The 27,790-nt window shown below is 37.7% G+C and overlaps 1 protein-coding gene and 1 long non-coding RNA gene across 9 annotated transcripts in view; one reads left to right on the top strand and one right to left on the bottom strand.

The window, feature by feature from the left end:
• A2M (alpha-2-macroglobulin) overlaps positions 1–3,939 on the top strand; it is a 40,845-nt gene extending 36,906 nt beyond the window's left edge. For both annotated transcript variants that reach the window (XM_004281157.4, XM_049694881.1), the window contains exons 32-36: positions 746–836; positions 1,938–2,006; positions 2,876–2,978; positions 3,417–3,458; positions 3,799–3,939. In XM_004281157.4, coding sequence (XP_004281205.1) covers positions 746–836; positions 1,938–2,006; positions 2,876–2,978; positions 3,417–3,458; positions 3,799–3,815 — 322 coding nt within the window. In that variant the 3' untranslated portion in view covers positions 3,816–3,939. The remainder of the gene's footprint in view (positions 1–745; positions 837–1,937; positions 2,007–2,875; positions 2,979–3,416; positions 3,459–3,798) is intronic.
• The window catches only part of LOC117197140 (uncharacterized), a 169,328-nt gene that overhangs the window by 124,756 nt on the left and 16,782 nt on the right, over positions 1–27,790 (bottom strand). For 6 of the 7 annotated variants that reach the window (XR_007470332.1, XR_007470334.1, XR_007470335.1 and 3 more), the window contains exon 4: positions 6,965–7,120. This is a non-coding gene — a long non-coding RNA (uncharacterized LOC117197140). The remainder of the gene's footprint in view (positions 1–6,964; positions 7,121–27,790) is intronic. The other variant, XR_007470330.1, reaches the window with a different exon arrangement.

Here is a 27,790-nt window from a genome sequence, read left to right as displayed (position 1 = left end):
TCAGTGATGGGGCTTACATTGTACATCCCCCAACTCCAGGATCTATTAGTGTCTAGTCTCATTATTTACAGCTTATTAATTCCCCTCAATAATAAATAAAGAACCTCTAACCTGAATTCCTGACTTTATTCTAATGTAATTATTCATCCTGATTTCATTCTATTGTAATGAAATCCTATATTATTCTTGCTTTATCTGGGACAGAGGTGGAGACTTCTTGAAAAGCGCGGATAGAAGGAAGTAGTGACTCTCTAGTTAGAATTCCTACTGGTAATAATTAAATCTCAGATTATATATAAAATAATCAATTTTGGGTAAAATACATACATAAGCAGCCATATTCAAATACCTACAGGGCTATTTGTATCTGTCCTCAAGAATATTATAACCTGGTTGGGGATACTATTCAGGAAAAAAGACAAAGTATATGTAACAAATAACTGGGACAGATTAGCAGTCTCATGCCCAGCTAAGCATCACTTACAGAGCTTTCTTAAAATGCAGATCCTCAGAGTTCATACCCATGAAATTCTGATTCATCAGGTCTAGAGTATAGGCCTGGTCTCTGTGGCTTTAACAGGCTCCCCTGAAGATTCTAATGCACAGCCAGTTTTTTGAGCTACTTGGTAGGAAATTTAGGAAGACTTCTGGTACTCTTCAGGGCTGTTGAATGCTTACTGTGGACATAGAAAAAAATATTTAATAACACAGAAAATCCTAATTCCTTTCTTCCCTGGACCTTTAGTTACACTGGAAGACGTCCAGCCTCCAACATGGTGATTGCTGACGTGAAAATGGTATCTGGCTTCATTCCCTTGAAACCAACAGTGAAAATGGTAGGTTTACTATAAGCCCAGGAGACCCTATTTTATTTAATATTTTATGTATCTCTAGACTAAGAAAACATTAATATAAAAATACTATTAAATTAACTTCTATCAAAGACATTACTGTCTGCAAAAGGAGAAATATAATTTAGCACGTTTATATGGGGGTTTGTTTGTTTGTTTTCTCATTTAACTTTGTTTAAATGGGTCTCAAAATTTTATGATGGATTTTTGGTCAAGTTTCCATTAAGGTATTAATAAAAATACTAATTTTAAAAACTAATAACTCAAAACTGCCGCCCACAGAAAAACAAATGATCCATAAAACATTCTCCTTTTCTTCTAGTTTTACGATACATTGTTATCATTAACCAGTCTTTCACTACTAAGTTCAATGGTCAACTCAGACGGTTTTGAGACTGGGCTTCCACCATTGATCAAACTGGGGTGGCAGGTATTAGGGATCATACTCATTTAGACTTCTGAACTATCTGGGCAGACCTGGTGACCTTGCCAGCTCCAGCAGCCTTCCTGTCCACCACTTTAGGGACACCCACAGCAACGGTCTATCTCTTGTCATGAACAGCACTTTGCTAGGAGCCACATCTACTAGGAAAAAATTGTCAGCAGGCTACTGCTTTAATGGAGCTTAGAATCTTCAGAAGATAAAGCATACACACATGAACGAGTGAAAAAAATATGAGAAAGATTGATTGACATAAACTAGAACTATTACAGAAGTACAGAGGAAACTGAGATTGCTACAAGTTATAATAAGCAAAAAAAGTAAAAAAACAAAAACCTCCTTCATGAAGGAATGGAATGTGAATAGAACCTTGAAATATGGGTAATTTCCAAGTTTAGGACATTTAGTTCCCTTTTCTTCAAATAAATCAATTTACACATAGGTCCTGTGTCGTATTAAAGTTAAACCGTGCATCCCAATTATCTTTCATTTTTAATTCTGCCACATTATTGCCTTTGCTTACAAAAAGCATTTGAAGAAATTTTACCCTCAGGCTTAATTTGGTAATAAACATTCTTCTTTTCTCTGGTTCCCCAGGGTTTTCTTCTGTTTATTAACATTTGTGATGTCTTAATTTTCTTCAGCTTGAAACATCTGACCACGTGAGCCGAACAGAAGTCAGCAACAACCATGTTTTGATTTACCTGGATAAGGTGAGAGCCCTGCCATCCTATCCAAAAAAAATATGGATAATGAGCTACCTGGGAAGTGAATGAAGGCATTTTGGAGACATCACCTCCATGCTAAAAATTTGAGAATTCTAACATTAGGTCCAGTGAATATTCTCCTCTCCTTCTCTATTTATATTTCATCTGGGACTATGGGAAGAAATGACTTGTTATAATATTGGGATATGAATATTTCTAGGACCCCATAAGCAAGAAATTCTCCACAAAAGGTGCTCATTATGTGCACAAGTTATTTTGAAGACACATATAAGGAAGTAACCATTATTAGTCAACTATTGTATCAACAGCACATCAAAAAGACAAAAGGGGGATATGTTATCAATCTCAGCAAGGACTTAGACCATAAAACAACAAGACCAGTGCACCAATAAACCAATCTGATTTTATAGTTGTATGTTGTTGCATAGTTTATTCATTCCTACATTGACGGATATTATAGTTTACGAATTTTATGAAACATAGGCTGCAGTGATCCACCTTTTATATTCCGTTTTTGAGTCGACACAAGTATTTCTACAAGATAGAGTAGTGAAGCTGTACTGAATCTCTGATACTTAAAAATAAACACAGCTATTCAAACAATAAAAAGCCTGCATCATTCACCCCTATGAACAGAGCTATGCACTCACATTGATGGGAGTATATGAATAGTTTTAGTTATTTAAGAAACAATTTGGGGAAGTTTTCACCTACTCTGAGAGCTTTTGGCCCAAGTTAAGTACCCTGTTAGCTGACAAAAAGTTTTTCCCCAAAATAGATGAATACTTAAATTCACTCAAAGAAGATAGAGGAAAGCTCCCTGGAGAGTCATTTAATTCCCTTTTGCTTTATAGGTGACAAATCAGACCCTGAGCTTGTCCTTCACAGTTCTTCAAGACATCCCAGTAAGGGATCTGAAACCAGCCATAGTGAAAGTCTATGATTATTATGAGACAGGTGAGTGAAAGCAAAGTTCACATAGAAATTAAATACCTGATCACAGAAATTTAGATTTGAGAGATGTGTTGGGGCAATTCATTGCACTAATCACTCTCATCACTTCATTTTGTCTCTATCAAGTCTGATATAAATATATTATTACTAATACAAAGCACCTGTAAGATATTTAGTTCCCTTTTCTTCAGATAAAATCAACTGTAGAACAATATGAAATTTATAATTTGCTACATCTGTACTCTTACCCTTCAGGAGTTTAGGGTAAAGGAAAGCATAACATAAAGTATTTGAAAATATAAGACAGAAAGCAGCACATCAAATGAATGCTGCTGAGGTTTCTGATGCAATTCTTCCCACAATAAAGATTCTTTCACTGACCTATAACATAGATGTTCGCTTTCCCTCTCACTTCTCCTGACTATTTTTATTTTTATTCAGATGAGTTTGCCGTTGCTGAGTACAGTGCTCCTTGCAGCAAAGGTAAGCAATTCATACTCCCTCCAGATGGAGTCAGAACCCCTTTGGCTTGTCCCTCAAATCTCCTCCATAAAATTCTAGCTAAATATTTCTCATAGACATCATACTGTTCACAGTGCAACTTATTATAGAAAAATACATTTATTGGGAAAGGGCCCCTGATAGTCATACCTCAGACAGTTCACAGAATTGCATATTACATAATTTTAAGTAACGGATCTCATTTCCCACTATACTAATTGGATTTCCTCAGGAACCATGCTACCCAGATCTAAAGGAAGGAATATTCACTGTTCTGGAAACCCAAGTCCCTCTTAATTTTCTATTCTTTCCACTATCACAGACACTGGAAATGCTTAAAGACCACATCAATGAAAACTGCTTTGCTGGAGTCCCTGTTCCACAGACTCAGGTGTCCATGGAAGAAAAGAGTTTTTATATCTCTGAAGGCTTGTTGAATAAACCTTTTTCTCTGGCCAGCCCATATTACTGTTTACTCATTTATTCAATAAACACTTATTACACTTCCATGTGATTCCCAATAGACTCCTAAGATAAAAATTCACAGCAATCAAGGGCTAAAGGATTTCAAAAAATGAAAAACATTACAGAGGTGGTGGTCACAGTAGGCTTCATTTAGAGGTTGCAGGGAAAAGAAGAAAGTATTGGATTATGTACTAGGAGCAGGTAAAGTGAGTTTGGTTATAGGATTACCCTAATAAAAAGCTGAAGAGTGGATTTATGAGAGAATAAAAGGCTGACTTGACAAAGAAAGACTTTCTACATTAAAGGGAAATATGAAATAGAAAGTTGAATATGTCCAACATTGGGAGGCAGCATAATTAATTGGGACTTGATTTGAATTGGAAGTTACGTGACCTCAGAACCAAATCTGCCATTGACCAATACAAGTGATCAGTCAGGTTAACCTTGGGTTTCAGATTCAAGAAAGGATGACAGATTGAAAATGCTGAAGAGGTGATTCAAGAAGAAGTGAGCTTTCCTAGAAGAAAGAATATATAGGATTCAAAGCCCAAATAGGACTGTTACATCTTTTTTCTGCAACTTTGAGCCAGAACCAAAGGATGGATACAAACTCAAGAAGGTATTCAGAGGCATTAAGTATTGAAATCATCCATTATATGGATGGAGGGGCAGAAGCTTCTGGAGTTTGAAGAGAAGGTCCCTGAAAAGTCCTAGAGTCCTAGTCTTCATCTGGTTGAGTCTGACAGAAGCCTGGATGCTATAAACTAAGAACTCTAAAGGACTTGAAGTTCAAGCACCCTTAGCTCTGTCTCCAGGCTAGGCAAAATTGAAAGATAAATGTTATCACCTTTGTGCTACATTCTACTCTAAGCACCTCAGAGGTATTAATATATCAACTCTATGAAATAGGTATTCTTATAACAAATGAGGAGAGTGAGGCACAGAGAGGTGTAACTTGCCCTAAGCTACTCAGCTAGTAAAGGGCTGAACCAGAATTCAATACCAAGAAGTCTGGTTTCCAAGTCCACACTCATAACCTCAAACCATGCTGTCTCTCCAGCCCACTTCAGACAAGAAAGCCAAGAAAGAAACATATTTCAGAGCTGAATAAATGTTATAATCAGTATCAATTAAGCATCCATCCAGGGCATGAAATATTTTAAAAATTAGGAGTATGACAAAAGAAAATAAATTAACAGGATTAAATAAATTCTATCAGTTAGTTCTAGTCCTTTTTTCTTTGTTCATTGCAAATCATGACTGCAAATGTACTTGAAGAGTACACTTGTTGCAAATCAATCATTGTGTCTCCTTGGACCAAAAAGATTCATTCCAGAAACACTTCCTGATTACTTCCTGTGTGTCAGGCACTATATTCCATGCTATGATACAGAATTCAATAAAATGGGATTCCTACCTTAGAGAAATTATACTGCAGAGTAAACGAAAAGGATACATATTTGGCTTATTATAATACTACATGATAAGAACTGCAAACTATTTATTACCAAGATGGACTCCAGGCACAGTGACCTTCTCAAGCTTTGACGTACCAAATCCAAGTTCTGATATTCTTGTAATTATCAAGCACTCTCTATGAATTCATTTATAATTTGCTTCATTTTTCTTTCATTTGTATTGTAAGATTTTGGACACTATTTTTGTGACCAGGAAGACCTGGACCCATGCATCCTCTTGAGCCATGAATTTTCACATTGTGTTCTCTACCCTGGGGAAAGGTCTAATTATAATTGAAAATGGATTTGCCACCAGCCTACTGGTATAGGTAGAATTTTAAAGAGTGACATATCTTGACTACATCGAATTTTGTGAATTGAGATTTACTCTTTCTGTAAAAGGATGTGGAGACATGACAGTAAGTGAGATAAGAGATGTTCAGGGGTCAGTTTATATAGAGTTTTATATTTTATTTTTAAAAATAATAAGGTCCGGTCTTCCCTGGTGGAGCAGTGGTTGAGAGTCCGCCTGCCGATACAGGGGACACGGGTTCGTGCCCCGGTCCGGGAAGATCCCACATGCCGCGGAGCGGCTGCGCCCGTGAGCCATGGCCGCTGAGCCTGCGCGTCTGGAGCCTGTGCTCCGCAACGGGAGAGGCCACAACAGTGAGAGAGGCCCGCGTACCGCAAAAAAAAAAAAAATAGATCTTCCCGGACCGGGGCACGAACCTGTGTCCCCTGCATTGGCAGGCGGACTCTCAACCACTGCGCCACCAGGGAAGCCCTATATGCTTGCATTTTCTCACATTTGCCTCATCACCAAACTCATCCTTCCCCACCTTGAGTGACTTGGTCAGAGGCAACCCTGTGCCTCAGGGAAATTGGGTGGTTATGGCAGGAATTCAAAGAGAAATAGAATACTTGATCCACCTTGCAAGAATAAATGACTTTTATGTTTATTTAAACCCCACTGATAAATCAAAAGTTAATCCTGGAAGATTAGAGTATGACAGTTTACTGTATGAAAGAGGTCACAAGAATTCAGAATATGTTAGGAAACATCTAAATGATGGCAAAATATGTGGCTGGAAACAGAATGAGGAAGCACTCTATGTATCATTAAAAAAACATCCCCAGGATTATACTGTTAGGAGAAAACAGTAGAGCTAAGAACAGGGTACATATTATGGACTCATATTATAATAAAAGGGTGGGAGAGGAAATAACATGTCCTTTTTTTTTTTTTTTTGCACTTAAATAAACTAAGACTAGAATGATACCCACCAGGAAAAAAAAAAAAAGCTACTAAAAAAGTATTTATCTTCCTACAGAAACAGTATAAAGTAAGTGGAAGTTTTCAAGGATGGGAAGGAGACCACTTAGAGAATACCATTTAAAATTATTTGACTACTGAACTGTTTGAACATATTTACTATTCTGAAAAGTAAACTAAAATCCAGTGAATAAGAAGCTTAAGTCTAAGAAGAAATATTGAATTCAGTACCTGCCAAACTATACAAGGAGAAAGAATACTTACTCTATAAAGTACAATTAAAGATATCTTACCTCATAATCTTCATTTGGTCTTAAATCCCAAATACTCTTCGTATCTTGTTTTGTGAAAAGTATTTTCTTGCTCTTGCTTCCCTTTTTCCTCCTTGTATTTGATTTCTCCTCATCCTTTCCCCAAATGTTTAGCCATTTCTTCTCAGCCTTTGTCTACTTAAGAAGACAAGAAACAAGTTCTTTAAAATTGAACAGCACACGTTCACCCTGATCCATCAAATAGTCTTACAATAAAAACCTAACACCTTTACTCCAGTCAGTTCCAATTATCTTATTAGGTTATTTGTGGTAGTAGTTCATTAGTTTCTAGTCATTTGGTTTTCAAAGTTTAGTGTGCATCAGAATTACCTAGAAGACTTGTTAAAACATATCAAAGCACTTGAATAGATATTTCTCCAAAGAAGTTACACAAATGGCATATAAGTACATGAAAGATGCTCAATGCTATTAGTCATTAGGGAAACACAAATCAAACCCATAATGAGATACCACTTCATACCTAAAAAATGGCCATAATTGTTTTAAAAATTAACGAGTGTTGCCTAGGATGTAGAAAATTGTAACCCTTGTTCCCACAGCTGGTGGGAATGTAAAATGGTGCAGCCACTGTGGAAAAGTTTGGTGGTACCTCAAAAAGTTAAACATAAAATTATCATATGATTCAACAATTCTGGTCCTAAGGACACACCTCCAAATAATTGGAAAAGGGAACTCAACCAGTTGCTGGTACACCATTGTTCATTGCAGCATTAGTCACAATAAGGTGGTAATCAAATGTCCATCAACAGGTGAATGGATAACTAAAATGTGGTATATACTTACAGTGGAAAATTATTCAGCTATGAAAAAAGATAAAGTTCTGACATTTCTACAACATGGATGAAATTTGAAAACATTATGCTAAGTGAAATAAGCCAGAAACAAAAGGACAAATATTGTATGATTCCACTTACATGAAATATCTAGAATAGAAAAATTCATAGAAACAGAAAGTAGATTAGAGGAGACCAGAGACTGGGGGCAGGTGGAAGATTGGGGAGCTATTGTTTAGCAGGTACAAAGCTGCTCTTAAGAGTAACAGAAAAGTTTTGGAGATAAATAGTGGTGATGGTTATACAACATTGCATATATGATTAAAGCCACTGAACTGTGCATTTAAATGATGGTTGAAATGGCAACTTTTCTATTCTATATATCTCACCATAATAAAAACGCAAAAATAAAAAAATCCAGTGCTAGGCATATCAGAGTGAAAATTTCGAAAACAAAGACGGAGAACATATATTAGAATGAACAGACCACTCAAAAGCAATAATTGAAGCCAGAAGATAGCGAAATAATATACTCAAAATATTGAGAGAAAATAACTTCAAATCTAAAAATATATACCCAGATAAATCATCACTTACAAACAAGGGTCAAAAACAATTTTTTTAGATGAACAAAAGACAGACTGGGAGAAGATATTTTTAATTCAAATAAACAATAAAGTATTAGTGTCTAACAGAGAACAAACTTGTTTAGGGGGAGGGGGTCGGGGAAGGGATGGAGTGGGAGTTTGGGGTTAGCAGATGTAAGCTATTATATATAGAATGAATAACCAACAAGGTCCTACTGTATAGCACACGGAACTATATTCAATATCCTATGATAAACCATAATGGAAAAGAATACTAAAAAAGAATGTACATATATATAACTGAATCACTTTGCTTTTTACAACATTGTAAATCAACTATACCTCAACAAAAAAAGTATTACTGTCTACACTATATCTTTTAAAGGCTATAAATCATCATGAATAAGACAAATCAATAGAAAAATGGACAAAGGACATGAAACAGCAGTTCACAACTAAAGGAAATATAAGTGGTTGGTAAACACAGGAGTTACCTAGCCTCATTAGTAATCAGAAACATGCAAATTAAAACATTATACACATCACATCAGGAAAAATTTTAAAGGTTGGTAATATTAAATTTGGCAAGGTTGGGACTTCCCTGGTGACCCGGTGGGTAAGACTCCATGCTCCCAATGCAGGGGGGCCAGGTTCGATCCCTGGTTGGGGAAATAGATCCCACATGCTGCAACTAAGAGTCCGCATGCCCCAACTAAGAAGTCCGAATACTGCAACTAAGAAGGCTGCATGCCACAACTAAGAAGGCTGCATGCCACAACTAAGAGTCCATATGCCGCAACGAAGATCCCGTGTGTCGCAAATAAGACTCAGCACGGCCAAAATAAAGAATAAATAAATAAATACTTTTTTTTTAATTTGGCAAGGTTGCAGAAAGGGATTATATACATCGAAGAGCAATTTGTTAGTATTCTAAAATATGCATACACTGGTAACAATTCCACTTCTGAGCATCTGCCATAAAGAAATATTCCATGTGTAAATAAGGAGACTACACAAGAATGTTCATTACAGTACTGTTACTAAGAAAAACTAGAAACCACAGTTTGAGTATTAAAATGGCTAAATAAAATGTAGTATTGTGCCCTGTAATACTACAGAGCAGATAAAATGAATGAACTGGCTCTGAATTAGAACATTCAGAAACTCTTCTTCCATTAGATAAAATTCTTAATCCTTTACACGTAAATGGCAATTTTTACCCAGCTGGATCAAGGAAGGAGAGAATCACAGCAAAATCAATGGAAAGTTTATATAATCCCTTAGGCAAAAAAAAAAAAAAAATTGATTTTCACTTGAAATGTTCAATGAGTAAATTTGCTTAATTTACCTTAAAACTCAGAAGAAACAATTTAAAAAAATAGTAAAGCCTGGATTTGAATTCCATTTTTTTTGTTTTTCTGTTTTCTTTAATCCCTCTACAATGGCTCTATGCTTGTGAACTGTATTAAAAGATGTCCTTCATGTATCCTTAAAAAAAATGCAGTGTGGCAGAGAAAGAACTTAAGCAGGGGAATAAATGAGCCATTATTTTCACTGGACAATGAGCTTGAGTCCTTTTTGGTATAACATTAAAGATACAAGATTTTAATTTCCAGAAGTTGACACTCTTACCGATGTACTTTATTTTTCAGGTCATTTTTAGAAATGAATGAAATTACCTTAATTACCAAGTTCAGCTAAAAAAATTAATGAATTATAATTTTATGGCTAACAATAGTTTAAAAAGTGTTTATTATGTTTTTCACTTTGTGTATTCTGATTAGTTTCTAATTTAAAACTAGTAAGGGCTTCCCTTGTGGCACAGTGGTTGAGAGTCTGCCTGCCGATGCAGGGGACACGGGTTCATGCCCCGGTCTGGGAAGATCCCACATGCCGCGGAGCGGCTGGGCCCGTGAGCCATGGCCGCTGAGCCTGCGCGTCCGAAGCCTGTGCTCGGCAACGGGAGAGGCCACAACAGTGAGAGGCCTGCGTACCGCAAAAAAAAAAGAAAAGAAAAGAAAACGCAGTGTTTATGGGAGCGAATAAAATGAGGCTTGACAGATCAGTTGAGACTGATTTATCAAGGGTGTTCAAAGAAGTCTATGTTTTATCCTATAAGTAATAGGAAGCCAATGGAATCTTTTAAAAATAGGATAGTGGCATGATCATATTTGATATAAGATGGTAACAAGAAGCAGAAAGGGGCTAGAGTGGTAGGGACAGGTGGTAAGGAGACAATTACAGTAGCCCTTATTTCTCAGGAAAAATGTGTGTGGAAAATGGGCTGTGAATATATTCTACTTCTTAAAACTGGTTCTTTCATTTTTAACACTTAGAGAAAGCCAGAATGCTTCGCATTAATATAACAAGTTCTAGACCAAAATGAAAGTCTACAAAGAAATTTTAATATATGGGCCTACTGTAAATAGGTTCAGCTTCCTATGCAGTGTTTTTTCGAGTCCATTAAAAGCCATAATTGACACTAATGGCAAGTTAGGATCAACAATTAATGTGATTAATTATGCATCTTAGTTTGAACTAAGAGGAGGAATGGGGGACTACTAAGATAAGGTTAGACATAAACTAAAAGGATTTTAAAGGACAAATACTGATACATAAGAGACACATACAGCATATACTAGATTCATGCCTCAGATTCTGAGCATTATAGTGAAAGACCATCTCGGATGTTCTGCCAATTTTTTTTTTCTTTTTTAATGTGCTTCCCTTATGCTTGTCCCTAATCTGATACCTTAGCAGAAGTTCTTAGATGCCCTCTTTTCATGTACAGTAATGAAAGATAGCCACAGGGTGGCAGCAAAGGTTAAAAAATATGAGTACTGCTGCTTTATTAACTGTAAAAAAACTTTGTAAAAAAAGTTAGGCAAAGAGAAGAGAGAAGGAAAGGAATAAAATAATCATGGAAACTTATAGTGAGAAGACAACAAAATAAGGTAACTAGCACACAAATTGTCCTTACTGGTCCACAGAATTGCATTCTGGGAATAGTGATTTTGTTTGTGTATGTGTGTATGGCGGAGGGGCGGGGAGGGAGGTTGGTTGGTTTTCTTAGAATCAGTGTATTCTACATGAAATATTACATTTCTTTGTCTTCTGTGAATGAAATGTGACTCTAAACCCCAGCCCCATTAGACTACAGGAAATTTATCTCAAATATTCTGGGGTTCTTCCTACCTGGTGATCTAATACAGGGTCAAGGTATTGCATCCCACCCCACGGCAGTCATCTGTCTTTAGTTTACATGACTGTTTTAGATCCACCACCCTGTGGCCTCCCTGTTGTTCAAAGGGATAGGAATATTTGACAAACAACAAGTGGCTGGGCCTGGGACCCAGCCTTCCAGGTGCTCCATGCAAACCTTCTCTGTTAATTCCCCCAAGGAAATTACTGACCTCTCTGCCCAGCCTGGAAGAATTGTTTTGTTCTGGGGAAATGTTTTAAGCATTTAGTCATTCTAGTTAGAAACCTTAGTCTCTTAATTGGCTTTCTTCCTTCTTAAATTGTTATTCCCCTGTTTATTCTTTTAAAATCAAAAGACAGGAAACCCTGCCCCAAACCTCCCTTGAGGTTCAATTCTTTCAAATTTTCTACATAGACAATCACATAATCTGTGAACAAAGACACTTTTATTTCTTCCTTACTAATCTGTATAGCTTTTATTTCCTTTTCTTCTCTTGTTGCATTAGCTAGAACTTTTGGGACAATGTTGAAGAGAAGTGGTTAGAGGGGACATCTCTCTCTTGTTGCAAATTTTAGGGGAAAGCATCTAGTCTCTCAGCATTAATATAATTAGATGTGGGGTTTGGGTGATTTTATTTTATCAAATTGGGGAAGTTCCCCTGTATTTGTAGTTTGGTGAGAATTTTTATCATAAATGGGTGTTGGGTTTTGTCAAACGCTTTTTCTGTATGTATTGTTATGAGCATATGATTTTTCTTCTTTAGCCTGTTAATGTGGTGGATTACATTCAGCGATTTTCAAATGTTGAACTAGCCTTGCATACCTAGAATAAATTTCACTTTTCATGATGTAGAGAATTATCTTTACACATTGTTGGATACAATTTTCTAATATTTTGTTGAGGACTTTTGCATTTTTGTTCATGAGAGAGTCTGTAGTTTTCCTTCCCTGTAATGTCTTGCCCTGGTTATGGTGTTAGGAAGTCTTCCCTCTACCTCTATTTTCTGGAAGAGATTGTAGAGAATTGGTATTATTTCTTCTTTAAATGTTTGGTAGAATTCACCAGTGAAACCATTTGGGCCTGGTGTTTCTGTTTCAAAAGATTGTTAATTATTGATTCAAGTTATTTAATAGATATAGACCTATTCAAATTATCAATCTTCTGGGAGAACTGGCCCCTTTGGCATTATGAAATGCCCCTCTTTATCCTTGACTGTTTTCCTTGCTCTGAAATGTACTTTATCTGAAATTAATATAGCTGCTTCAGGCTTTTAAAAAATTAACGTTAGCGTGGCATATCTTTACTTTTAATCTATCTGTGTCTTCATACTTAAAGCGGGTTTGCTGTAGACAACATATAGTTGGGTCTTGTTTTTTTTTATCCTCTGTAGTAGCATCTGTCTTTTAGTGTATGTATTTAGACCATTCACATTTAAGTTGATTTTTCATATAGTTAATCTCTAAAATATTTAAACTCTTTTCTATTTATTGCCCTTGTTATTTATCTTTTATCATCCACTCTTTTTTTGCCTTCTCCGATTTCAAGTGAGCATTTTTTATGATTCCATTTTCCCTCATCTCTTAGCAGATCAATTATTCCTTTCTCTTTTTCTTCTCCTTCTGCTATTCCCATTACCTGTATGTTACACCTTTTGTAACTGTCCCACAGTTCTCAGATATTCTGTTCTACTTTCTTTTTTTTGAAGTACAGTTGATTTACTGTTCTATTTTTTTTAATCTTTTTTTCTTTGACCTTCAGTTTGGGAAATTTTCAATTCTGTTGACAAATGTTTTGAATATCCTGATACATGCCAGTTTATTGAGCTGTTTGATAATTTCTCTCAAATATAGAGCTAGGATTGAAATTGTTGGGTGAAATGATATATACAAACTTAATTTCAGAATTCAGCAAGAAAGTATTCTAAAATGGCTGCAACCAATCTATACTCCCTCCAATAGTACATAAAGGATTCCCATTTCCATTATATTCTTGCCAACATTTAACCAACTTTCTAACTTTTGCACTATTTTTAAATAAAAAGTCTTATTTCTTGATTGCTTTAATTTTAACTTCTCTGATTACTAGAGAGGTGGAGCATCTCTTCATATGAGCCATTAACATTTCTTCTTCTCCAAAGTACTTATTCATGTAATTTGCATATGTTTCTATTTTTGTATTTCATCAATTCTAAATTGCATATTCTTCACACCTTAACCTCCCTGAAACTGGGATACATCCGACAGTTGATAACATCTATTTTATTTATCTGTTGCTGCATAACAAACCACCCCAAAATTCAATAAGTTAAAAAACAACAGGGCTGCCCTGGTGGCGCAGTGGTTGAGAGTCCGCCTGCCGATGCACGGGACACGGGTTCGTGCCCCGGTCCAGGAAGATCCCACGTGCCACGGAGCGGCTAGGCCCGTGAGCCATGGCCGCTGGGCCTGCGTGTCCAGAGCCTGAGCTCCGCAACGGGAGAGGCCACAACAGTGACAGGCCCACGTACCGCAAAAAAAACAAACAAACAAACAAACAAAAAAACAAAATCACATCTCTCCCCCACACACAAAATACACTTAGCCTCTCCCCAGAAAATCTCATCCTATTATGGATGCTCTAGGATCTCACCATCTAAATCAGGTGTGAATGGGGTTTGGGGGTGAAGTTCCTTAGGTAGTACTCCTCAAGTATAGCTCCTGAAGAAATCTGGTTTTTTGTGTTGTTTTGGCCTCACCACACGACTTGTGGGATCTTAGTTCCCCAACTAGGGATCAAACCTGGGCCCTGGCAGTGAAAGCACCGGAGTCCTAACCACTGGACGGCCAGGGAATTCCCTAGTTCCTGAAGAAATCTGAACTTACAAGATATCTGCCCTACACGAAAACTCAGTAAATGATAGTGAGACAAAGAAAGGATAAGTGCAACAAATATTCAATCTAGAATGAAGAGTAGGGAAAATGTGCTCTACTTCTTGATGTGGCAAGGACACAGTGCAGAAGAGCTTGTGGCTCACTATTTTGTACACTTCAAATATGTGTAGTTTATGGTACATCATTTATACCCCAATAAAGGCATTTGTTTCTTTGTTTTTAAAGCGCATGTTTGATGGAAGACATGCAGCCACCTCTGGAAACACAGTCTGCCACAGTATTTTACACAGTAGCTGTCAGGCGGTCGTCATTCCTTGTTCATGTATGAACTTGGTTGTTTTCCCATTGACCTTTCCATTAAATGACTTTAATCTCTCAATGGTTTAGTTAATGAGTCATTTGAAAAAGGAACTGGAATTCTGATTGTTGTTTGAAACGCTCCCTTGACATCTTCTAGTAAGGTCAAAACAGCGTTAGCATGAAGACCTACTGAATGGTTGTCAGCTTGGCAAACAATCTCAGAGACAATAGTGAGGTCCTCTTTGAGGAAATGCTGCATTACCAGCAGCACATGATGACACAGAACACAATATTGTATATAAGAACATGGAGTATAAAAGTGATTCAAGGGGCTTCCCTGGTGGCGCAGTGGTTGAGAATCTGCCTGCCAATGCAGGGGACACGGGTTCGAGCCCTGGTCTGGGAAGATCCCACATGCCGCGGAGCATCTGGGCCCGTGAGCCATGGACACTGAGCTTGTGCGTCTGGAGCCTGTGCTCTGCAACAAGAGAAGGCCGTGACAGTGAGAGGCCCGCGCACTGCAATGAAGAGTGGCCCCTGCTCACCGCAACTAGAGATAGCCCTTGCACAGAAACGAAGACCCAACACAGCCAAAAATAAATAAATAAATAAAATAAAATAAAAATAGATAAGCAACAAGGACCTACTGTACAGCACAGGGAACTCTACTCAATATTTAAAAAAAAAAAAGTGATTCAGAAGAAATGCACTCTAAATGATAATAAGTTTTAGGAACACTGAATGCCAGATGTAGGTATGGGAGGGAGGCACAGAACAGAAAAGGTAGCTGACATTGCAAATATGTCATTGCTATGTATCAACCAAATAGTGAAAGAGCTCCTGATTTCCAGCCAAGTGTTTTCTACAGAACACTAAGGAAAGATTTCCTGATTTGGATAACCCAACACAAAAGGCACTTAAACAAACAGAAAAATGGATAGCATGGCTTTTGTCTTTCAAAATGGGGTAGGGGGTTAAATTACATTTTATTCCTTAAGGACAGAAAAGGCCTGGGGACCTAGCACTGTGTCTGTGGCTCTGATGATTCTGTGCCATATACTGGAATTATGTATATGTGACTATGAACTATTCCAAAATGATAACAAGATTAGCACTTAATTCTACCCTACTTCTCCTTTCTCTCCTACTTTTCAGAAAGCCTCATTTTCTATAATCAAATGTCATCTTTTTATTAAAAATATGATGTGTTTTTGTTTTATCCTCTTCTGTTCTTTTCTTCACTACTGATACTTTTTACTGATACTTCCACTTTCCTTGCTACTTAATGTAATCATGTTTTTTTGTTCTTATTCACTCACTCTCATTCTAGGACTAGTGTCTCTAACTGGCAGTGACCTGAACACAGTGTACAAGCAATCCTGTTAATCAAATGATCCTAGACTTCTATTTTGAAAATGTACAGTGACAAAGGGAATGATTTGCCACAAATGAACTCTTCGTATCTGAGTAAAGTCAAGGCAAGAATTTTTCTAGAATCAAGGTAATAAGAAAATGTTCCTTCCTCTAGTGATTGGATATAACAGATTCTACCCATGATTGGCCATTTAAAAACAAAACAAACAAACAAACAAAAACCTGGAATAATGGTCTTTAACTCAGTACCCTCTGAAATGGTCTTGAACTGAATGCTTTAGCAACTCTTAGATCACCGCAATCATCAACTTTGACCACAAGAGGGCAATTAAAATCACAAGAGATTATCACGCATGTTTTTAAAGTGGATGACTTGGGGAAAGAAAAGGAACGAAGGACAAGGTACTGTGATAGGAGAAAATGAATTTTGAATTTTTAAAAAAACCCGAGATTTATAGGTGTGCAAAAACCAAATAAGACCATTCTGTCCATCCTCAACTTCTGTGTATACAAATTGATCCCTGAAAACTTTAATACCGTCTAAAACAAAATGTCCATCTTAGAACCAATTCAAAATTTCTGCCCACGTTCCTCTCAGTTCTTAATATTTATTTATTTATTAATTTTGGCTGCACTGGGTCTTAGTTGTGAGACCCGGTTGTGCAGGATCTTCGTTGCGGCATGTTTAGTTGTGGCATGCAGGATTCTTAGTTGCAGCATGCATGTGGGATCTTGTTGCCCTACCAGGGATGGAACCCGGGCCCCTGCATTGGGAGTGTGGAGTCTTACCCACTGGACCATGAGGGAAGTCCCCCGTCTCAGGTCTGATTCTTGTTTCCACAGACCAACAGTGGGGAAGTGAGGCATCCCTCTAGCCTCAGGAGATGGGGATTGGAAGAAAGAGGCAAAGTCTCTCTTTCTGGTACTCTGTTATCTGGCCTCCCTTTGTGTGGAGGATACCTGTGATGGTCGTTTGATGTGTCATCTCAGCCAGGCAATAGTCCCTAGTCATTCAATCAAACACTAGTCTAGATGTTGCTGTGAAGGTATTTTTTAGATGTAAGTAAAGTCTATAACAAGTTGACTGTAAACAAGGGAGATTATCATAATCTGGGTGGGATGGGTTCAATCCGTTGAAAGGCCTTAAGAGCAGAGGTGAAGCTTCCCTGACAAAGAAGAAATTCCACCTGTGGACAGCAGTGCCAGCCCCTGATGGAGAGCTCTAGTCTGCCCTTCCTGACAGCCTGCCCTTTGAGCTTTGGACTTGCCTAGTTGGCTCCACAGTGGCATGAACCAATTCCATGCAATAAATTTTTAAAAATATATCCCCTACTGGTTCTGCTTCTCTTGTTGAACCCAGACTGATACGATACCCAGATACTAGTTATCTCCTGTGGGGCACTTCTGTGTGTTTTAGGAGATCCCACCCAGATAAATACACCCTTGAGGAATTTCTGCACTGCACCATTTCCTGATACAGGTGATATGCTCTCTGGAAGGCCTCTTAACTTTACCTTAACTCTCAACTTATGGTGAAACATTCCACAGGACCTCTTTCTTCTGGGGTCCCCTTGAGAATAAAGCCCTTTGTAGACAACTCAAACCCCATTACCTTCTTCTGCTTCCTCCTATACCCACTGAACAAATGGTGAAATTGCGATGTGCATCCACTGCATCTACCCCTCCTTACCCTGGCATTAGGGGCAATTTCAGCTAGCTTCCCACCACCAGACCTCTCTAAGCAACATTCAGACAGAAGTTTCTCTGCCGTCCACAACAGGGTACTTAGGTCAAATTCTTCCAAGCACTCTTGTTCTCCAGTCAGCCCCGGATCTACAAGTTTCCATAGCTGAGCAACACAGACTGGGGAGTAAGACTGTGTCCACCTGCAGCAAACAGGGGCCCTCCAGTTCCTCCCCCACTTGGCCTGGGCAGAAGGAGGGGAAACAGGCCAGCAATCTCATCATCTACAAATTCCTTCAAAGAATTTGCCTCTGTAATTAGTCTTGAACTTTTCATTATGTGGGCTGTTGGTAACTGTCCCCAGATGAGTTTGGAAAGTCCTATGGGGTGTGTCTAAAGACTCTCTTTGGAACATAGGTTTAGATTTCAACCAAAATTTTGAGACCACAGAAAAGAAGTCTCTCTCATCACGGGGGAAGTTTTTGTACTCTCACAAAAATTGATTATTCAGAGGTGAGCTCCTAACCGGAATTTTATATCTTTAAAGAATATTCCCAGGCTGCTCTGGTCTCTCAACAACATTTTCCACTAGTAGCTCGGTTCTGAGTCTAGGGATATTTGATGAGTCCCCGAGTCTGTCAGTGAATGCTATACACTACAGACTCTTAAAGTCTCCTGGATGAGCCTTCATAAATGTAATCACTGTGCTCATTTCAGTGTTTCACTAGCAAATGCACCAATTTTCTATCCTTTTTGACACAACAATGCTAATTCCAGTTAGTTCCTGGTGCTTCTATAATTATGCTCTTCACTAGAGGTCAGTTGTCTTATACTTTCCCTTAACTAATTTAATCTTAGAACAGAGAATGAAGGATTTCAAATGATATAAAGAGAAAAATTACAAACTAGGACAAAATATTTTCAGCCTGTATCACACATAGATGGCTCATTTATTTAGTATATAAAAAACTTTTTCCTCACTAATTATTTAGGAAAAGATCTATCACCCAATTTCTTTATAAAAAAGGATAAAGGCTATAAACTGTCAGTTCACAGAAAAGGAAATACAAATGGTTAATAAGCATGTGAAAAGATGCTCACTATAATTCTTAATAAGAGGAATACAAATTAAAACCACACTAAGTGGGACTTCCCTGGTGGCACAGTGGTTAAGAATCTGCCTGCCAGCGCAGGGGACATGGGTTTGATCCCTGGTCCAGGAAGATTCCACATGCCGTGGAGCAACTAAGCCCGTGTGCCACAACTACTGAGCCTGCACTCTTAGCCCACGAGCCACAACAACTGAAGCCTGCACAGCTAGAGTCTTGCTCCGCAACAAGAGGAGCCACCGCAATGAGAAATGAGAAGCCCTCACGCAGCAACAAAGACCCTACGCAGCCAAAAATAAATTAATTAATTAATTTTTAAAAACACAATGAGAAACCGTTTTTCATCTCTTTAATTATTAGCAAATATCAAAACATTTCATGAAAAACTGCATTGGTGAAGATGTAGAGGAAAATGAAACTATCATTGCTGGTGGGAGTGTAAATCTGCAGATTTATGTAGAGCAATTTGGCCTGTCTACAAACACTCAAAAAGCACAAAACTACATCTGTAGAAATATAGTCATTGTAGCATTGTTTGTAAAGGCAAAAGAGAGGAAATGATCTAAACTTCCATTAATAGGAGACTAGCTAAATAAATTGCTAAATCCATAAAATAGAATTCAGAATAAGACAGTACTAATGAGTATTAACATAGAAAGAGTCAAGATATACTGTTAATTGGGGATGGGGAGTTAAGTTCAGAACAGTGTGTATACTATGCTACAACTTGTGTGTATTTGTGTGTGTGTGTATGCACACTCGTGTACATAAATGCTTATGAATAGGTTATATCTGGTAAAGAACATAAGAAGTCGACAGTATTTTTCTCCAGGGAAAGGAACTGGTGAGCTGGTAATCAGAGGTAGAACAGAGACTCTTTTTTCATGGCTATATATCCCTTGTAACTTTTGAATTTTATACTGTGAGCATGCACATCTTCAAAACATGATAAATAATAATTTGAAAGAAGTAACACATAAAGAAGAGAATCACAAACTGTGACAAGAGCTTTGAAGAAACTAAACAAGTGGATGTTGCAGAGAGTTAGGAGATAGGCTATTTTGGATAGAACAATCATACAGTATGGCTCAATGGAGTCTCAGAGAAATTAAGCATTTTGCCTAAAGTCACACAGCAATTATTAGAAAAAGGATTTGAGTAAAAGTTGGTCTTATTGACTCCAGCATCAGTGATCTTCCTACTATGTTCCCACTGCTCTCAAGAGGGGACAGGCATTTTCTAAGGAAAAATATATGGCCAAAGAACCAGTGTAACTAACAATTTTCAGGAAAGCATTTGAGCATTCTATACCTGTCACAGCCAGCAGCATTTAGATGCAAATAGTTGGTTACAAGTCATGCAGGACCTTGCAAGTCATGAACATTACTTAAGCAAAAAATAGGAAGAACTAAGGGGAAGAAACCCGCTAGCTCTTTACTGGGGATCTACAGAGCACATTCTAGCCAATATGTGGAGAGACATCACATATATAACAGTTTGGGACATGACTGTAGCTAAGACAAGCCAAAACCTAAGAGCAGTCCCAGCATCCATGACAAAACTTGGAATGTGTGCAGTGAGGTCACTGACCCTATGTCCATGTGACCAAGGATGTGGCCCTTTTCAAGACAGGCAGGACCTGTTCTGAGGGGACAAAGAAAGAAAATGCAACTTTTGCGAATAGATTTAAAAGCGGGAGAGAAAGGAGAAGGTGCGTTAAGCAGTAATCCAAAGCACAAATGGAGCAGCACAATTACAGTCTAAGCCTCCATCCCCAGAGCAACAGAACCAAACTAGTCCTCCGCCTGGGATGAGCTCAGAGAAGCCCCAGAGAACAGCCTAACACATTGTCAAGGCCAAGCTACCTCACCAACATAAGAGCTTGACAGTGGGGTTAGAGGGTGCAGACTGGTTTCGTTTTGTCTTGATTACTACTGTTTTCTAGTTGCACAGTTAAAAGATAAAAACATTCTCATTTTAAAAGGTTTGTTCTCCAGAAGAAAAAAGAAAGCAAAAAGGAGGTTATTTATTTAATCATTTTGATATTGATAGATATTTGAATTGTTTCTTTGTACATAAATCTTTGTGCATTTGTACAAACAATTTTTTAGAATCTATTGTTAGCAGTGTAACACATCTACACGCTGACCAGGCCAAAAGCAGGAAGAGTAACGTGGTATGAGATACCATTAGTGTCTAGTCTGAGTCTATGGGAAAGGCTCATGCCTGTCCTTGGTACTTGCCCACGCCCTTGTCCCCATCCTGATCTGGGTCCCACACAGTTTGACCATCCTCTCACTGCCCCTGTCCGTAAACCCTATCTGGTGTGCTCACTATAACCCTTGGACATCGAAAACAGATTACCCTGTATTATGATCCTTTATGCAGAATATTCCCACGCTTCTTTGACTTAACTGCAACACTGTTTAAACTGTTTTTTTAAAAAATCATGTCCTCTCATGATGAGTCTGCTAAATTTCCCACAGAGTTGGAAGGGGAGTACAAGTGGCAAGAAGAGGAAAGTCTGCATTTTGCTGTTGTTGTGTGATTGTTCCCTTTGCTGATTCCAGACCATTATTTCTTAATAATATAAAAATGCCTCCTTGAATAGATAGTGGCAGATGGTTGCACAACATCGTGAACATAATTAGTGCCACTGAATTGTACAGCTAAAAATAGTTAAAATGGTAAATTTTATGTTTTAAATATTTTACTACAATTTTTTATTTTTTTAATATTTTATTTATTTATTTATTTATTTTATTTGGCTGCGTCAGGTCTTAGTTGTGGCACGTGGGATCTTTCGGTGCAGTGCGTGGGCTTAGTTGCCCCACGGCAGGTGGAATCTTCGTTCTGCAACCAGGGATCAAAACCCACGTCCCCTGCACTGGAAGGCAGATTCTTAATCATTGGCCCACCAGGGAAGTCCCTACTACAGTTTTTAAAAATGGCTCCTTTAAGGCACATGCCATATGCCCACCTCATACTCAACTCCTTGTCACCAGCCTTCTCAAACCTGTTCCCTCCCTCACAATGATCCAGGACTTAGGCCCAGAACTCAGTCATCCTCTCAGTTCCAAGTTAGACCTCTACTCAGAACAACAAAAAAAAATGTATTCATGATTAAAATGTAAAACAAAATAACAATAATAATATAAATGTATTAGAAAAAATTTTGGAAAAATGTATGTATAATCCCAGGTAGGAGATTCTGGATGGAAAACCAGAATCCACAATGAGGGAAAAATAAGAGGCTTGACTTTATTAAAACTTAAAATGCATCAATAGAAAGAAAAAGATCTCCATAATGTTTAAAAACACAAATAACAAATAGAAGGAAAATAATCGCAAGACATATGACTGACAAAAGGTTATCCCTAATATACAAAGAGTGCCTACAGATTGATAAGAAAAAGACAAAAAAAAAAAAAGAATGATAGCATAAATGGCCAAGGGATATAAACAGGTAATTCAGAGGAAATACAAATAACAGATTAATATAAGAAGATTCCCAAAGACACTAGCAGTTAGGAAAACACAAACTAAAACAGGGATATAGCATTCCTACACCACTCCCCCAGCCCACACATTCACACTAATGATAATAACGAGCCAAAATTTAAGACATTGAGAATATGTGGAGCTGAGAAGGGTGGAGGACCAGTAACTCATCCATTGCTAATGGGAGTAAAATTGCTTCAGTCTTTTTGTAATCTGGTAATATCTATAAAAATTTAAACTTGCTATACATTTTGGCCCATGATTCATGTCACCTTTATGAATCTATTGTAGAGAAATAGGATATATGTACAAAAATGTTCACTGTACTATTTATTTCTTCTTCTATACTATTACTCCCAAATCTTTTCCCATCCGTATGTTCCTTACTTTGGGGTCCCTATTCTTTAAGTTTCTTGTCTACTTCTGGCGACTTCTATTTTCTGACACATTTTTTCTCCCCTGAAACCACCCTGTAAAATCCCCACCCTTCATCATTCCTACCATTTGACTTCTCTGTTATTACAACTAGTCTGACATGGGCTGTTGCCAATAATCATGTAATAATGCAGACTGAAATCCCTGAAAATATGTGGCCTCTTGCTTCACCTGAGTGCTTGGTGCAGACCGGCAAATGCTGTGTCTCTAAGCGGATGTCTGTCTTTTCCCTTTGTGATTATTCTAAAATGCAGCCTTCCACAGATCCCAGACTTCTCACTACCTCCCTCATTCTTAGCTTTAGGACCTTGTCTTTTATCTCACTGAAAAGATGGAATTCACCAGACAAGAACAGTCTACATTTTCTTCCCTACCCCTTACACAAACCCTGTCAACATCCTCACCCATCCTCCCCACTTCCCTGAGAAAAGGGGGCACCCTTTCCACCCACGGTCATTTCTTCCAGTTGTGCGTTGGGTCTCATATTCATCGACTGCCTCAAGGATTTGTCTTGCATGTGTTTTTAGTCTCTCCCATTCAACTGAAATCTTCACCTCAAGCTGTAAACGTGCGCTACTCTCTCCTATCGATATGTAAAAATATATTGGCCTTACATATAGCCCTTTCTTTAGATAACATCGCCTTCCTTCCTGCCATCACAAAACTTCTTAAAATAGACTTCTAAACTCATTGTTTCCACCTCCTTACCTTCTACTTATTAGTCAGTTCACTGAAATTTCACATCTTTCACCAGCACACCAATGAAGGATGTGAACAATGACCTCCACACTGTCAATTTCATTGACTAGTCTCCTCTCATTATGTTACCTTACATCTCTTTACCATTTTATACTTTGAATGCTCCCTCCACCTTGAAAATCACTCCTTCCTTAGCTTTTATCACATTTCTTTCACACTCTCTCCTGTATGCCAGCACAGGAGTTTTCTCCCCTCCCCTTCATTTCCTTCCCCATCTCAGTACTAATAGTGAAATAAAGACCTTATTATCATCGAAGTTTTGCTATGAGAGAAGACCATTACTAGCAAGGAAAAGATTTGTCTTATAGATGTTCTAATGTGAAGAAGATGAAAGACCTTCTCCTAAGTAAAAACTCATCACCTTTCCAGGATACAGCTGGGAGTGAAAAGTCATCATGATCTTGAGGATCCTGTGGTTCACTTCACCTTTGCTTGATGAGGGTATAGAGAAATAGGCCCTTTAATTCATACACTGCTGGAGACTTTAAACTGGTGGTCCCATTTGAAAGTACCCATTGACCCAGCAATTCCCTCTGATATATTCATACATGTACAAAATAACATATGAACAGGATATTTATCTAAAATCTACAGGAAAAACCATAGGACCTAGAACAGCTAAAAGAATTTTGAAAAAGAAAAATGAAATTGGGCAACTATATGACCCCATTTCAAGACTTAGTATAAAGCTACATTAGAGTAGAAGTGAAACAAATAAATAAATGGCACTGAAGAGAAAATGCAGAAATTGACCTACATGTATGTGATAATTGATTTTCAACAAAGGTATCAAGGGAATTCAATGAAAAAAGGGGTAGTTATGTTAATAAATGGTGCTAGAATAATTAGACATCTTTAAGAATAATAAAAAAAAATGACCTCAACTCATACCTTATACCATACATAAAGGTAAGATCAAAATAGATCACACACCTAAATGCAAAACCTAAAACTACACAATTTCTAGAAAAAAACATAAAGGCAATCTTTGTGACCTTGGACTAGGCAAAGAGTTCTTAGACAACACACAAAAAATACAAATTAGAATACAAACACTGATAAACTTGACTTCATAAAAATTTTCAACTTCTGTTCTTTGAAAAACACTGTTAAGATAATGAAAAGGCAAGCCACAGACTGAGAAAAAAAATATTTGCAAAGTATATATCTGATAAGAACTTGTATTCAGAATATATAAAGAACTCTGACAACTCAATAACAAGAAAACAAATAAATGGGCAAAATATTTGAAGAGATACTTTACCAAAGAAAAATGTATGGATGATAAATAAGCACATGAAAAATGTTCAACATAATTAATATTTAAGGTAATGGTAATTAAAACCACAATGAGATACTACTAAGTACCTATTAGACTAGCTAAAATTAAAAAGAGACTAGCTAAAATTAAAAAGACTGTAGCACAGTACCATTCTTGGCCCAGAGAGTCAGTGCAAAACAAAACAAAAATAAGTAAATGAACAGACCTATGTTTTCAACAATTATTTTTTAAAAGCTTTGTAAATCTAATCACTAGTCCAGAAAAACATGTATTTCTTCAGTTTCACTGGCACTGCTCCAAATTCATCTAGAAAAGCTACTTAAGTAAAGGACTGAGTGTACCTGAGTGTGTGAACATTTTGTTCCTTTGCCAGAAGAAAGACAAAGATACAAAAGGACAGTAGGAAAATCCAGTCATCAGAAAGGAGAGAACCAAAGGAAAAGGCAACTGTTCCTGGCAAGATGAAGTTGTTTTCTTTACATCATTTCTCTTCACCTTTGAGGAGGTTCAAATGATCTGCCCACAATCTTGGACAGCATGCCCTTGCTTCAAGTCAGTCACCTGGCCTCCTGGGGAGAAAACTCACTTCACTACTGACTCAAATGCCAGTGCTATCGCTGGCAAAATTCTGTATTCCAAATTCAAACAGTAATAGAATTTACAACATTTTGAGCTAGGATCACAAAGCTTAAATTGAGAAACCAGCCTGGTGGACACTTGGGTAATATCCTTTGTGTTTGTAGAAGTCTGACTAGCAACTACTGTCAATTTCTGAAAGCATGTTCACCCTGGAAAAATAAATACCTGCCAAAATGCCAAAAAAAACCAACTGACTATACCAAGTATGGTTGAGAATGTGAAGGAAATGGAACTCTCATACCTGTTGGAATAGAAAACGGTACAACCATTTTGGAAAAGAGCTCGGCAGTTTCTTAAAAAGTTAAACATATATCTACCAGATGATCCAGCCATTCCACCTCTAAGTATTTTTACTCAAGAGAAAAGAAAACCTATCTCCATACAAAGATTTGTATCTAAATGTGCATAACAGCTTTATTTTTAGTAGCCAAACACTGGAAATATCCATCAACATGTGAATGGATAAATAAATGTGTCACATCCATATAATAGAATATCAGCAATAAATAGGAGTAACTATTGACACACATGACAACATGGATAAATCTCAAAATAATTATGCTGAGTGAAAGAAGTCAGAAAAAAAAAAGAGTACATACTTAATGACTCTGTAAAACTCTATGTACTGTAAAACTCTAGAATACAATCCAATCTCTAATGACAGAAAGTAGGTCAGGGTTTTCCTGGGGTGGGGGACAGGAAGGAAAGAGAGGGAGGAATTACAAAAAGCATGAGGATTATATAGTGATATATTCACTATCTTGATTGTGGTGACAGTTTTATGGGCATATCCATTATGTCAAAATTTAACAAATTTTACTCTTTAAATAAATTCAGTTTATTGTGTGTCAATTGTACCTCCATAAAACTGTGGGGTTTTTTTTCAGGGGGTGGGCAGTAACAAAAGAAGCTGTCACAGTAAGCTAGGTGAACAACCACTGTGGCTTGGACTAGTGTTAAAAGTGGAGATGGAGAGAAGTGATGAGATTTAGAATACACTTTGGTGGTAGAGATAAGAAAATGTGTTGAGGCACTAGTAAATGGAAAGAGAAAGGTATCAGAAAGCTCCGCAGTTTGGAATCTGAACAACTGAATGGATGGTAGGGCCGTTTCCTGAGATGGGGAAGACTCGGGAATAGGGACATGTAAGAGGACATTAATCCCCTCATTGTTTGTGACAGTGAGGGGACAAACTACGTGTCTGTATTAAGGGAATGGGTACGTAAAATGGAGACTGTACAACAGCTAAAAGGATGAATTACGAGTACATAGTGCAACGTGGATAGATCTCAAAAACATAATGCTGGTGGAAAAAGTAAAGCAGTGATATACAGAAAAAACATTTAATTAAATATGAAACGAAGACTAAAACTACGTATTTTTTAAGGATACAAATAAGCTCAAGGAATGTATCAAACATCAAAGTATATTCCTGTGGAGGAAAGAGGAATGGAAGCGGGGATACAGGAAGAAGGAGAAGGTGAACAGAACTTGGAGGGGCATATATGAACTGATAGGGATGGTTTGATGAATTCTAATCCCTGTACCTAAGGTCCAAAAATTATTTAATAAAGTACAATAATATAGCAAAAAACCAAAATGGACAAGAGTCCAGGTTGACTAGGAAACAAGCTATTTCTAATGTAACATCCTTAAGGGGGACAAACAGTGAGGAACTAGCCCCAGCTCTGATGACAGGTGGCAAAAAGCCTTACAAGAGGACTGAACCCTAGACACAGAGGAAAGCTGTCCACATCCCATCTGTTCAGGGGAGAATTTAAGTGAATGCTGTACTCCTGTGCTTCTCTTTGAGTAAGTAAATGCACTGTGCACCCAGTAGTTGCCAAGCCAAGGCCCAAATGGAATCGGAATCATGACATCCTTAACCAAGTGGGAGTCACTACCGTTATATCCATAACCAAGAGATACCCCTCGGCCCCAGAACCAAAGGTAAGAGATTATAAGGAGATAGAAATTTGTTTCCACTACTTCCTTCTATGAACATTACACAGTTGTCCCTCAGTATCCTCATGGCATGGGTTCCAGGACTAGTGCTGTACACAGTGTGTCTCTAGTGCCGAATAAAGGGTGTTGTTCCCACACATATATGTATATAGTGTTGACTATATCTAGATTCAACTGGTCCTCTGCCTTCTTAGAGCCAGCTGTTGAATGCTCACATGAGTAGGGTTAAGGGAGGATTCAGATACACCGTGTTTTTTGCTCAGTTTCCCCTAATTAACTCGTGGGCTAATAGAAACAACTAGAATAAG

The sequence above is a fragment of the Orcinus orca genome, chromosome 11 (genome assembly GCF_937001465.1).
Source record: "Orcinus orca chromosome 11, mOrcOrc1.1, whole genome shotgun sequence".
Taxonomy (NCBI): domain Eukaryota; kingdom Metazoa; phylum Chordata; class Mammalia; order Artiodactyla; family Delphinidae; genus Orcinus; species Orcinus orca.
Note: the sequence above shows the minus strand (reverse complement) of the source record. Positions and strands in the feature narration are given on the sequence as shown.